Genomic DNA, 14,510 nt, shown 5'->3' with positions numbered 1-14,510 from the left:
ACTACTGATTCTATTTGCTAAAATTTTGTGAAGGATTTTTTGCATCTGTATTGATGAGTGATATTGGTCTATAGTATTTTCTTTTCTTTTTCTTTTTTAGAAATAGAAAGTCTTTGCTGGGCTTTGGTATCAGAATACTAGCTTCATAAAATAGATAAGTTAAAAAGTATTTCTTCTATTTTCTAGGAGAAATTTTAGAATCGATGTTAATTCTTCCTTAAAAGTTTGGTAGGATTATTCAGTGAAATTATCTAGGCCGGAAAATTTCTCTTTGTGGAATGTTTTAATTATGAATTAATTTTTTTCAGATTTATAGAGCTATATGCATTCTCTGTTTCATGTGATTGAGTTGTGATTGTTTGCATTTCTTTTAAGGAATTAGCCCATTTCATCCAAGTCGCCAAATTCAGCAGAGTTGTTTGTAGTGTCTTACTATACTTTTGATGTCATCAGGGTTTATAGTAATATCCTGTTTCATTCTGAACAGTGGTAATTTGTACTTTTTACTTTCTTTGTCAGTCACCATTGCCAATTTTATTGATCTAAGAACCAACTCTTTGCTTCAATAGTATTATCTATTTTTTTGTTTTTAATTTTATTGCTTTCTGCCCTCATTTTTACTATTTCTTCATTTTACTTGATTTGGATTTATTTTGCTCTTCTTATTCTGAGTTCTTGAAGTGGAAGCTTAGATTATTGATTTGAGATCATTTCCAATGGATTTAGTACCACAAATCTCTCTCCCTCTTTCTCTCCCTCTCAGCACTGCTTTAACTGTGTCCTCAAATTTTTGGTATTGAATTTTTATTTTTATTCAACTTGATGATTTTTGTTTTCCACTGAGACTTTTTGTGGCCTATGGATCACATAGAAAGTGTGTTTTGTTTAGTGTTCTGGAGGCACTTGACAAGAATATATATCCTGCTGTTGTCGAATGTAGTGTTTTGTAAGTGTCAATTAGATCTTCTGGATTGATAATGGCTTTTCTTTTCCACATTTTGCAGTACTATTGTTTGGTGCATATGCGTATCTATGCATGCATTCATAGTCATGTCTAACATTTTGGGACCCCATGGACTGTAGCCAACCAGGCCCCTCTGTCCATGGAGACTTCGAGGCAAGAATACTGGAATGGTTTGGCATTTCTTCCTCCAGGAGATCTTCCCAACTCAGGGATCAAACCTGTGTCTCTTGCATCTCCTGCATTGGCAGGAAGATTCTTTACCACTGTGCCAACTGGGAATCCCTACATTTAGGATTGTTATGTCTCCTTGGTCAATTGCCCTTTTTATTATTCTTTTTCTATTATTGTATGTCTCTGTCTCTGGTAATTTTCTTTGCGCTGAGATCTACTTTATCTGATATTAATGGTGCCATTCCTGCTTTCTTTTGATCACTGTTTGTATGATATGTATTTTTTTCCATCCTTTTACTTTTTACCAGCCTATATCATTATATTTAGAGTGAGTTTCATGTAGCCGGCATATAGTTAGGTCATGTTTTCTAAGTCATTCTTCAAAACTGGGCCTTTTAATTGGCATAGTAAGTCATTTACATGAATGTAGTCATGTAATGACACACTTGTTTGACATTTCTTTTTTTCTGTTTATTATTTCTGTTTTATTACATTTTTCTGAATCTTTTCATGTCTTCCTATACACTACTATAACATTTTTCTAAAATTCCATTTCCCTTTATTCATAACAATTTTTTGTTGTTGTTAATCAACTACAGTTTATTTTATTTTATTTTTTAATTTTATTGTATTTTTAAACGTTACAATATTGTATTAGTTTTGCCAAATATTTGAATGTATATCTTTACCTAGCTTTTTCCTGATTGTCAGGTATTATATTGTGTATAACTATTTACCGGTAGTATTTTTACCAGTTCAAGTGAGGTATGAAACCTTAACTACTTTCTCTCTACTCTTTTCCATTCCTATATAATTGCTTAACTATTCTCTCTATGTACATTTAGAACCATATTAGACAATGTTATGTTTTATTCAGTTATTAAGTATAATTTAGAAGATTCATGAGGGGAAGTAAAGTTTATTGTATTTATATATGTTTCTCTATATATTGTATATATAATGCATATATAATGTTTTGTATATACACAAAATTTTGTATATATATGTATATATTCATATTTTTCTTATTCTTGCTCTTTCTTATGCTGTTGTTCTTTCTTTTTTTCTTGGTGCTCCACCATTCCTTTCTTTAAAAATACTTTCCTTTCTATTTATAAAAAAAATGACATAATTTCAGAATAGTCTGCTAGAGATAAATTCTCTTCGTTTTCCATCATGTGGAAATGTCTTGGTTTCTCCTTCATTCCTGCAGGGTAATTTTGCTGGGTATAGGATTCTGAGTTGTTTTCTTTTCATCAGTTGAAAAATGTGTTCCCAAAATATATAAGAGGAGAGAATAATCCCAAACTCATTCCATGAGGCCAGTATTACCCTGATACCAAAATCAGAAGAGTATTTCACAAAAAAAGAAGACTACAGACCAAAATCTTGTATGTTTGTAGATCCCAAAAATCCTCAGCAAAATACTAGTAAACCAAATCCAACAACACATAAAAGAAACTATACACTATAATCAAATCAGATTTATCTCAGGAAATCAAGATGGGTTCAACATCTAAAAATTATGTATTTAAAAATATACCATATTAAAACCAACCTTATCATCTCAATAGATGCAGGTAAAAAAAAAAGAACTTTACAAAATTTAGTTCCCTTTCATGATAAAAGAATTCACCAAACTAGAAATAGAAGAGAACTTCCTCAACCAATAAATGGAATCTATGAGAAATACACAGCTAATATTTACTTAATAATGAAATGCTGAAAGCTTCCCCCCTCTAATCAGGAATGAGGCAAAGATATCTGTTCATACCACTTCTATTCAACGTTGTACTGGACATTCTAGCCAAAGCAAAAAGGCAAGAAAATAAAAGCCATCCAGGTTAGAAAAGAAGAAGTAAATTATCTTTCTTTGCAGATGACAGGATCTTGTAACAGAAAATTTTAAGAAATACACCTTAAAAAATAAAAGCTATTAGAATAATAAGGAAATTCAGCTAAGTTACATGATGAAAGATCAAAATGTAAAATATCAATTGGATTTCTATACAACTAAAAAATCTGGAAGTAAAATTAATGATTTTACTATGATTCATAGTAAATCATAATGATTTTAATCATTATTAAAACCATTTTAATCATCATTATTTGATTTTTAATCAATGATTTTTAATCATTTTTTTACTAGAAATGATTCTAGTTACCATAGCATTGAATACAATAAAATACATAGGAACATATTTAACAAAAGAAGTGCAAAAATTATGTAATGAAAACTATAAAACATTGTTAAAATAAGTTAGATTCTAAAATAAATGGAAAGACATCTCGTGTTCATGGATCAGATAACCTAATATTGTTCAAATGACAATACTCCCCCAAATTGATCTACAAATTTAATTCAATCTCTCCCTACATAAAAGCAAGAAGCAGAACAATGTGTATTGCATGTGTGATAGATAGATAGAAGATGTTTGTATCACTTATATTTTCATAAAGTCTGAAATGGTTTGCAAGAAACCAATGAAAGCATGTAAGCATTTATGTATGATAGTGGTTGCATGAAACTGAGTAAATGTGGAGACAAGGTAGCTTTATTCATTTTTTTTTTTTTTTGTATTCTGTGCATTATTTTAAAAAAGGAAAGGGGAGCATGCAAGAGAAGAAATTCCCACCCCAGCAGCTTATAATGTAGACAAGGCTGTTTCTCATACTTAGACCAGGATCACTTAACTCATGAATTCAACAAATAAGCTCTGTGTGGAGGTACTCTGGATGTAACATGTGGCTTTACATTACTTTGGACTTCCAAAGAATATGACTGAGACTAAGAAAAGAGCAAATAAGGGGAGGAGGTCAGAAGGAGGTCACTGACTAATTTCAGTAGGATGTGAACTTCTTTATTCCATCTCCATGGTAGCTGTAGCTAAGACTCTTCCATTTTACTCCAGTTGGCCTTTTCTTCACACCGTGGTTGCTTATTCCAAGGCAGAGGAAATAGAGAGGAGGTGAAAGGTTTATATGAGGATAACTGCTGTGCAAATGAGTAGAGTAAGTGGGGAGTGAAAGAGAAAAAAATGCAAAGGTGTATGGAGGATTTCCTGCTGGCTCTATTTAACTTTGGGTACAAAAGCACAGCAGATAGACTTTTAAAAAGAGTAAAATTAGCCAGTTCTTTGACCTTGATTCATGTTTAGATTTGTTCAGATTTTGGAATTCAGATCAGAAAATAGGGAACCCATTTCCCATCTGAAAGTGGGAAAGACTTTCCAAAGGCCTTATCATCCTAACATGAGAAGCCCTCTGGTCCCAGTTCTCTTGTGTCTTTATCTACACTTCTGCTCTGCACGTTTTTCTACAGTTATTGAATTACAAACTCTCACTGCTTAATTGCTTTTAGAGATGGACCCCTGCATGGGTGGGAATGGATGTGCCCACATCTGTCAGAGTGAGAATGGCGTGGCCAGGTGTGCCTGTCACCCAGGGTACCAACTATCTGAAGACAAAAAGGGCTGTGCCGGTAAGAAGTTGAAGCTGATGGATTAATTGGGTAATTGTTTGCAATTTTGTGGTAATTCAGTTTTGAATAGTCAGAACAGCTAGGAGAAAGGTGTTTTCATTTATGCTTAAAAAGAAACATTTATATTCTTATTTGATCATTCTGAAAGGTATTTTTTATGATACTATTTAATACAAAAGCTCAGTGAAATTTTTAGTTACAAAAAATAATCTGTGTAGTTTCAGAATTAATTCTTTTTGTTTTCTGTTTTTCATTCTGAAATGAATTCCAAAATTAATATTTCAAAACCTTCCATAATTGCACAGGGAGTTTTTTTATTATAGGCTACAGAAGGTGGGGCTAACCTTTGAAAATCAAGTATGTGCAAATGAGTGTTCTCAGAAGTTAGGAATAATTAAAACCAAAGAGAAAGAAACTCTAGAAATACAAGGTTACATATTTCCATTTCCTAGAAATAGCAAAACAGACATACTTCAATTCAAAGATGAAAATGATAAATTACTTCATGACCAGAACTAATAAATGAAGTCATTCCTGTGGGACTGTCTTTGTTTTAAGAACTTCTGAGAAATCACAGAATCCTTCATTTTTATCACGACATTTCCATGAAATGAAAAACAGTTTATTGGGGTTAATTAAGAAAATATAAAATGTTTCCTGACTAATGTGACTGATAATGCTTTGAGAAGTTGAAAAAGAATTAGACATAAAAATTAGTGTTAAGTTAGTTTTTTTTTTTTCCTTTAAGCCAAAAGTAAGATAAAACTTTCTGTGGATTGTTAAACATACTTTTCTAACACAGAACATTTATGCTTTGGTCCTCTGTTTACATAGAACCTACCTTACTCTGTATCTGGCACAAAATAGGATCTTATTAAATACCTGTGGAAAATTTAGAAATATATATATAGCCATAATTTATAGAATATCTTTTTCAAATTTTTATTTTGATATCTGGAGTGATATTCCTAAAAAGACTGTCCCCAAAGTTTCTGCCTACTTAGAGTTTTGTAAATACCTTAGAAAGATAAGCATTTCTCTTAAATTAAGAGTCCTGGTGGGAGTGACATGCAGGACAATATAAGGAGGAAGTTCTATTTGGAAAAATGATAATGAAACCTATTCATTTAAGGCAGGTGTGGAGTAAGGGGAGCATAAACTTCCTGGGCCACAAAATGATGTTATACTGAATAGACTTGTCTATTGGTGTCGAGAAAGAGAGGGCACCAGGTTTTAAATGGCACTGTGACAATCATATGTGGAACATATACTATGGATTGCTACTTAAGAAGACTCCAAATCTGCCTTGTGTGGGGCCACTTGTACTGTCTTAAGTCAGAGAGATACCAATTTTGGTTAAGAATTTAATATATATTCACAATGACAAATTAAAGTGTTCTATCTGTATTGTTAGGGGATAGAAAAGGTCTATTTTTGTTTGTTTTCTCTTTCTTCAAATTAATAGATAGCAGCAGTTTCTCATGGGGCTTCCCAGGTGGCTCAGTGGTACAGACTCCATGTGCCAATGCAGGCAAAGTGGGTTCAGTCCCTGGGTAGAGAAGGTCCCTTAGAGAAGGAAATGGCAACCTACTCCAGTATTCTTGCCAGGCAAATCCCGTGGACAGAGGAGCCTGGCAGACTATAGTCCATGAGATCACAAAGAGTTGGACACAACTGAGCAACTAAACAACAACAAGAAGTAGGTTCTAATGGAAAAAAGTGTTTAAGAACATGAATGAGACCTGCCACAGAGTTCTTGTCATTTTACATTGGTTTATTTGCAAATATGGAGCCTATGTGATATTTTACTGTTATATTTGTTGGCATTGTTGTCAGGGGTTGAAGGGGAGGGGATGCTTTCATTCATGTTTATAGTTGTAAATAAGTCTTAATTCCAGCTCAAAGACACAGCTCCTGTGTATCTCTCTCTGCAGACATAAACGAATGCGCTGAAAGGCTTGCTCCCTGCAGCCATCGCTGTGTGAACACAGTGGGATCTTTCACTTGTGCCTGCCAACCTGGTTTTGAACTGGGAGCTGATGGAAAACAGTGTTACAGTAAGTGACAGTGATCGCAGCCCAGGAATGTGTGGCATTTTACAAGTATTAAGCAAGAGTAATAAAAGGATTGTGCTGAATAACTTGCCAAAGTAAGAGCTCCTTAGAATGTTTTCCACTGGTGTAGGGTGGGAGTGGGAGCTTAGAAGGCCAACCCTCTCATTTTAATTTGATGAAATAGGAGCCCAGAGTCCACAGAATGTGGTCAGCATCATGGTCCTCTTTGTAGACCACAAGGACTAAGTCTCAGGTCTTCTGGATTGGGGCTCTCTCGGACCCATGGGTCTCCTTTGTGAGGAGTCTGTCATCCATCACCACCTCTGTCCTGCAATATTTATTGGACACTAATAACTCCAGTGTAACACTCAGGGGAAAGGAGCCAGAAAGAAAGAAAGAACCAGTAGGGTGAGGGGCAGGCCTAGATGGTAGTACCACGTCTGATTTCTGATCTCAGCTCCAAAGATGCCCTTCCCAGTTCTCTCCTATCAGGGCCAAAGCCCAATGTTCAATGATATAAAATTAGTCAGTGACTGAACTATAACTTGAACTAGTGTCTCTAAGCTCCAAATATATTATCCTTTTAACTTTGTTATGTGTTTGTATACATCATACATCTCTTGATCAGCTTTGATCATGAAGAAGAATACAGTGACAGATTAAATCAGCTAGTGTTCTTATCTAAGCTCTCTCATGAAGAGACAGTCTTAAGGTCACTAACTTCTTCATTCTCCTCCACTGCATAAAGCTCTACATTTATTTAATGCCTGGGTTGCCAGTGTAGCCGTAAACTCTGTTGGTTTATTTCTACTGCCTAAAGACGGGGCAGTTTTGCTGCGGTGATATTTATCTTTTAAAGAGCAAACGAAGTAAGATGGGAGGGAAGAATTAACTACTAATTAGGATATAACTTTTTCCAAAGTGAGTCTTTCTCTTGGTGCCCCGAGGAGTTCTTTCAGGCAAAGAGAAGTGTCGATGGATTTTTCAGTACTATTAATATTTTGGCTTTTTAATGTGGTCAGAGGTTTAGGAGATGAGGACATTTTACAGATGCCTGAGATAAAAACCCCTGCAATCAGATTGGTGCATTCTCAGTTATCATGAAAGAGGGGGCCATTATCGCTAATGAGTCGTGAGGTTCAAGCTTTCGTAGAATTTACTTGGGAAAGCAATTTGCCCTAGAGTTGAATACATTTGGTTGAAGTGTATTTTTACATTTATTTCCCTTATGTGAATATTTGGCTAAGTTCTTTGTGTAGCTCTCACCAGACCTCAATATTTACTAACTGACATACAAAACTTTCTTGGTGAAAATGAATGTTTCAAAACTTGTAGGTGGAGTAAATATTTTCAGAACATGGTCATATTTAACAATAAATTATGTGCTCTTCATATAGCAGCCTATTTTAGGCAAATATCGTTTTAACTTTTTCCTAAGACAATGATATTTTGTACCTATATCATTTCTTTTCAGAAGTTCTCAAAATACTGTATAGCATAATGTGTTCTATGAATGAACTATCACTATCTTGGGGTTAGAAATTTAAAAATTCCAGATCCAGCATGGTTAAATAAAATTTTCTACAACTACCAGGCAATATATAGTGAACTTAAACTCCATACACATTTAATGCATATTTAATATACTGAGCAAATAATGATTATTTGCTATGAGAAAACACAGGGATCAGTCTTTAAACTTTTTAAAGCATATTTTTAAGTATGATAGTTTAATTGTATCATCCATATCAAAAACATTTACTTCTGTTGGTAAGTTAGAGGTGAGTATGCACTTGTTTTAGCCTCGTATAGTTTTTGTGAGGTTCCAATAATACCATTTATATTTAAAGTAAATTACCTCCAGCAATCTTAGAGCTGCATTGATCACAGGAGAAAAACAAGAACCAGAGCCAAAATTTGAAATATGTCTCCCTAAAGAGTATATGTTAACATATTGTGAAAAATATCAGTTCCCTTAATTATTTCAATCTTTCCTTTAGCTTTCTCATTTAGCTCAGTCCTAAACTAGCTGTTTCTAAACCCAAAGGCATTCTTATTTTCAACAATAAATTGATTAGCATAATCCTTCTTTTGTTTAGTCAATCATTCAAAACCTATTTTTGAACATCTGTTATGAGCTGCGTAATACAAGATGATGAAGGCACAGAGGGATGAGCACAAAGACAGGGATACGTCCTGGCTGTTCTGGGACACATAAGGCTGCTGCCTACCATAGACAGGAGGCTGAGATCCGGAGTATGATTTCTGTACTGTAACCATACAAGAAAAACAGCAGATACCTCAACAGTTTGAATGGTAATATAGGCTTTCAAAGAATGCCACAATCCTGAGTGCCTTTGTTCTGTTCTTTCCCATCTTTCTTCTTTCAAAGGATTCAGGAGGTAAAAATGGAAGGAAATGAACCAACATAGTCACTCTCATTAGAGGTGTGTCTAAGCAACACAAATGAAGAACAGAGACCAATGGTGAAAATAGCAGAGTATCTAATTCCATATTTTTCACAACGATTCAAAGCATTCTTTTATTTTTCATTTTCTCACTTAGAAAATGATTGATTATAATACCTGTGGGCTCAGGAATATTGGCATCTGTACACTGAGGTAGATGTCCCCTCAAATGCCCCCAATTAGTGGCATGTACCACAATCAGCAAATTGGTGTTTGAGTTAATAGGATGTTTATATACAAAATGACTCTTGCATACATCATAGCTATAAAGATGATGCTAGTTACATATAATCAGCTAACTCATTGGTTTTGTATTCATATTTTTGTTCCATAACAGTGCTCACAGCCTAGGAAAGGGGCACATATTAACATACCATTAGTTTGAGAACAGATATGTCAACTGGCAAACTATTTGCTTTCTGATCATTGATTCAATACACACACACACACATATATATTTACACTCTGAAAATACCAAAAATTGCCATAGGTAAGTATCCTTTAAGATGTGTTTAATAACCACTGGTGGACTCATTACCTTTCTGTATCACCTTGTCATTTTAATATTATTTATAGATTTATTATTATTTTGATATGATATAAATATGCACAGGGCTTCCCTGGTGACTCAGAGGGTAAATAATCCACCTGCAATACAGGAGACCAGGTTCAACCCCTGGGTGGGGAAGATCCCCTGAAGAAGAGAATGGTTACCCAGTATTCTTGCCTGGAGAATTCCATGCACAGAGGAGCTTTAGAGGGCTCAGTCCATGAGGTCACAAAGAGTAGGACATGATTGAACAACTAACACTTCACTTCAGTGTCAGATATGTACAATGCTTAATAGTTCTCAAACTTTTATATGCTCAGAGTGTTGACAAATTTCCAATAAAGTTTGTCCTCTTCCCAACAGAGAGAGAGTGTACCCATTATTGCCATGTATTCATATTTCTCTGTTGTTATGCTAATAATCCTCCCTTTGCTTGTTTTGGAAAGGGATTGAATTGGAAATTGTCAATAGCTGTGAAAAGAACAATGGTGGTTGTTCCCATCACTGTGAACATGCAGTTGGTGGGCCCCGATGCTCCTGTAACCATGGACACCGGCTCGATTCAGATGAGAAAACATGCATAGGTAATGTATGGTGAATGCTATCTTCCTTCAGAAGTTGCCCTGGATTCATTTAGCCCTTTCTTCTCTAATACTTGGTGCTATAATGTAGCTACACCTCTCAAACTACAAGTAAAATGAACAGTGTCTTTGGCTACTGGATAATGTAAAAGAAATATTTATGGACAGAAGATATCATAGTGTTTTACTTTGAAGTTAAAGAAGATTTAAAACTTATTAGCGATATATGTGACTTAACAGTTTTATTTCTAGAAAATATTCCAAGGCTTCCAAAGAAATCCCAGGGCTGATCTCCTTCAGAATGGACTGGTTGGATCTCCTTGCAGTCCAAGGGACTCTCAAGAGTCTTCTCCAACACCACAGTATCAATTCTTCGGCACTCAGCCTTCTTCACAGTCCAACTCTCACATTCATACATGACCACAGGAAAAACCATAGCCTTGACTAGACAAACTTTTGTTGGCAAAGTAATGTCTCTGCTTTTGAATATGCTATCTAGGTTGGTCATAACTTTCCTTCCAAGGAGTAAGCGTCTTTTAATTTCATGGCTGCAGTCACCATCTGCAGTGATTTTGGAGCCCAGAAAAATAAAGTCTGACACTGTTTCCACTGTTTCCCCATCTATTTCCCATGAAGTGATGGGACCGGATGCCATGATCTTCGTTTTCTGAATGTTGAGCTTTAAGCCAACTTTTTCACTCTTCACTTTCACTTTCACCAAGAGGCTTTTGAATTCCTCTTCACTTTCTGCCATAAGGGTGGTGTCATCTGCATATCTGAGGTTATTGATATTTCTTCCGGCAATCTTGATTCAAGCTTGTGCTTCCAGCCCAGCCCAGTTTCTCATGATGTACTCTGCATAGAAGTTAAATAAGCAGGGTGACAATATACAGCCTTGACGTACTCCTTTTCCTATTTGGAACCAGTCTGTTGTTCCATGTCCAGTTCTGATTGTTGCTTCCTGACCTGCATATAGGTTTCTCAAGAAGCAGATCAGGTGGTCTGGTATTCCCATCTCTTTCAGAATTTTCCACAGTTTATTGTGATCCACACAGTCAAAGGCTTTGGCATAGTCAGTAAAGCAGAAATAGATGTTTTTCTGGAATTCTCTTGCTTTTTCCATGATCCAGCAGATGTTGGCAATTTGATCTCTGGTTCCTCTGCCTTTTCTAAAACCAGCTTGAACATCAGGAAGTTCAACATAATTTTTTCAACATATTATTAAAACATGTCACTGTAGACAATGAGAAGAATAAATTCCACCCCAGCTTGCTCCATAGTGAAATGTTTAATCTAGAACTTCTGAGAAAAAGGAATATCTACCAAAAATTGGGAGAGTGAGCATCTCTAGTTTTCCTACTCCTGCAGGAAATTTCCCTGACATCACTCTATCCCTCTTCCTTAGCCTCCCTTTTGTTAGAAGCAGCTATTTTGCCTCAGACTTTCCTGGTATACTGTTGCATTTTTTAAAAAGCTCTTGAATGGAAGAGCATTTTTTCCTTTATTTACATAACAGACTTCCCAAGGTGAAGTTTCCTACAACCCTTACAGACCTCAGACCTCCGTGTGGCCAGGAATCAGAACATAGTAGTCATTCAGCAATACGTTGGGGCTTCCCAGGTCATACAGTGGTAAGGAATCCCCTTGCCAATGCCGGAGGAGCAGGAGACTCGGGTTTCATCCCTGAGTTAAGAAGATGCCCTGGAAAAGGAAATGTCAATTCACTTCACTATTCTTGCCCAGAAAATTTCATGGATAGAGGAGCCTGGCAGGCTACAGTCCATGGGGTCGCAAAGAGTCAGACACAACTGAACTACTGAACACAAACATCAAACTAAATTACTGTGTGCCCTGGGTCTGAGAGCACCTACAAGCCTCGAAAACAATTTGTCATCATTTGAAAATTAGGATACCCTATTTGCATGTTTTCTTTTGTGATGTTTTATCACAAAAATATTTCTTAAAAATTATGATATGAGTACTGAAAAAAAAAAAAAACTTCGACCATCTAATGCTACTCAGTGTAGTTCAAAATAAATTGAAGTACCATAAGGGAAGAGGTGAATTCCAAAAGCCTAAGTTGATGGGATTTTTTTAGTTTGGCACTAATGTGACAGAGTGAACTTTAAGGGATTTTAAAGTATTTGGGTTTCATAAATTTTTAAACCAAAACAATGTCTTTGCTTGTTATTTCTTAATCCAGCATCACCTTCTGCATTTTTCTCAGAGTCTACAGTGGTTAGCTTAATGAAGCCAGTTGCTTGCCTTGCACCTTCTTATGTAGTGAAAAATATGCTTATAGATTTCTACCTTGCTAGCATTTGGATCTCTGGAAAAAATAAAGAACTTCTTTTCTTTTTTCCCTCCTCCCTTCTTCCCTCCCTCCCTTCCTTCCTTCTTATTCTCTCCTTTTCACTGTTCGGTAAGGGAAACTGGAATTTTGTTAAGGCTTTTGTTTGCAGCTTATAATTTGATATCTTTCCTGATTCTTTGAAAAGTACAATTTGGTAAAGTTCATATTTACAGCCAGCAAAAATCACATCTGCCAGGGTCAAAATATAGAAAATTACACATTTATGAGATTTCAGCAGTCAACATGATGACATTATTTTGTTGATGGCTCAAGTTTATTTCATTTTCCAACAATAAATAACACTCATTCCTAAAAACCAAATATTCTCTAGAGTAAAGGCAATGATTTGTTTGGAGTGTGCATATACATAGTCTGCCTACTTGCCTGAGAACAGATTAAAGGCATGAATGCTTTGTAAAAACATTTATGCATGAGAGAAATAATTTTCTCTTTAGCTTATTTTAGAATTTACTTCTTCTTACATGAGAACATACAAATAAATGTAAAGTCATCTAGTCTGCAAATGGTCAGTCTTGCCCAAATGCAAGCATTTATTAGGGATAAAACCTAGTGATGTGTTAACACAATTTGAAAGACAGCTATACAAAATACAAGTGTCTCACCAGCAATAAGTTCACTAAATTTAACAATTGGTAGTTATCAGAAAAAATATTATTCTACTCTTTGGTGCTTTATTCAGTGACTATGTGTGGGAAACAGATACAGAAGATCAAGTCCTTTCCAGGTTTACTTTTGATGCTTTTCTGAAGTCATAGTTGAAATGTTAAATTGTTTTACTTGCTATAATTGATTCTGTATTTTTGATTAGAGCTAAATTTACAGGTGAATTTCTCTGCCGTGTTGTAATATTTGGTATATTGGCCAATGTAGGAAAAATATGATCATCAGAGAGGCAGAGGAATTAAAAATAAGATCTTACCAAAAAAAAAAAAAAAGATCTGAGAAGGAATAAAGAAATTTAAGAAAACATGATATAAGGCTTGAAGGGACAGGGCATTTTAAGAAAGGATGCATTGGATTTCTAATGAGTTCTATACATGAGACAAGAAATAGCCCCAGAGGAATGATAATAGAAGAAGAATCCAAAATGGATCATAAAATGATAGATTGAATAACTCATTTTTCCAATTAATATGATGTGATACTAGATAGAATAAGGAATCATGAGATGTATGTATTTAGAGGCTCTGGTGGTATATGAGAAGACTTTTTAAAAAATCTTGAAATAAGAAACCACCCCCCCCCCAAAAAAAAAAACTTAAAATGTAGTATTTTAACCCCAGTGTTCATTGCGGCAACTATTTACAATAGCTAGGACCTGGAAGCAACCTAGATGCCCATCAACAGATGAATGGATAAGGAAGATGTGGTACATATAACACAATGGAATATTACTCAGCTATAAAAAGGGAGTGTATTTGAGTCAGTTCTAATGAGGTGGATGAACCTAGAGCCTATTACACAGAGTGAAGTAAGTTAGAAAGAGAAAGACAAATACTGTATATTAATGCATATATATGGAATCTAGAAAGACGGTATGATGTTCCTACATGCATTACAGCAAAGGAGACACAGAGATAAAGAACAGATTTTTGAACACAGTGGGGGAAGGAGAGGCTGGGAATATTTGAGAGAATAGCATTGAAACATATACATTAATACATTTCCATATGTAAAATAGCCAATGGGAATTCAGTTTATGAATTCCCAGTTTATGAAACAGGGAACCCAAAGCCCATGATCTTTGATAAGCTAGAGGGATAGGGTGGGGAGGGAGGTGGGAGAGGGGTTCAAGAAGGAGGGGACATATGTATACCTAATGCAAATTCAGGTTGATGTATGGCAAAAACCACCCAATATTGTAAAG

At 35.2% G+C, this 14,510-nt stretch overlaps 1 protein-coding gene across 1 annotated transcript in view; it reads left to right on the top strand.

Moving 5' to 3' along the window:
• The window catches only part of LOC133252773 (EGF-like and EMI domain-containing protein 1), a gene marked incomplete at its 5' end in the record, with an annotated part of 608,340 nt that overhangs the window by 479,433 nt on the left and 114,397 nt on the right, over positions 1-14,510 (top strand). The window contains 3 exons of the mRNA XM_061425692.1: positions 4,497-4,616; positions 6,551-6,673; positions 10,135-10,272. Coding sequence (XP_061281676.1) covers positions 4,497-4,616; positions 6,551-6,673; positions 10,135-10,272 — 381 coding nt within the window. The remainder of the gene's footprint in view (positions 1-4,496; positions 4,617-6,550; positions 6,674-10,134; positions 10,273-14,510) is intronic.

The sequence above is a fragment of the Bos javanicus genome, chromosome 1 (genome assembly GCF_032452875.1).
Source record: "Bos javanicus breed banteng chromosome 1, ARS-OSU_banteng_1.0, whole genome shotgun sequence".
NCBI classification, from domain to species: domain Eukaryota; kingdom Metazoa; phylum Chordata; class Mammalia; order Artiodactyla; family Bovidae; genus Bos; species Bos javanicus.
This window is presented reverse-complemented; position numbering and strand designations above follow the sequence as displayed.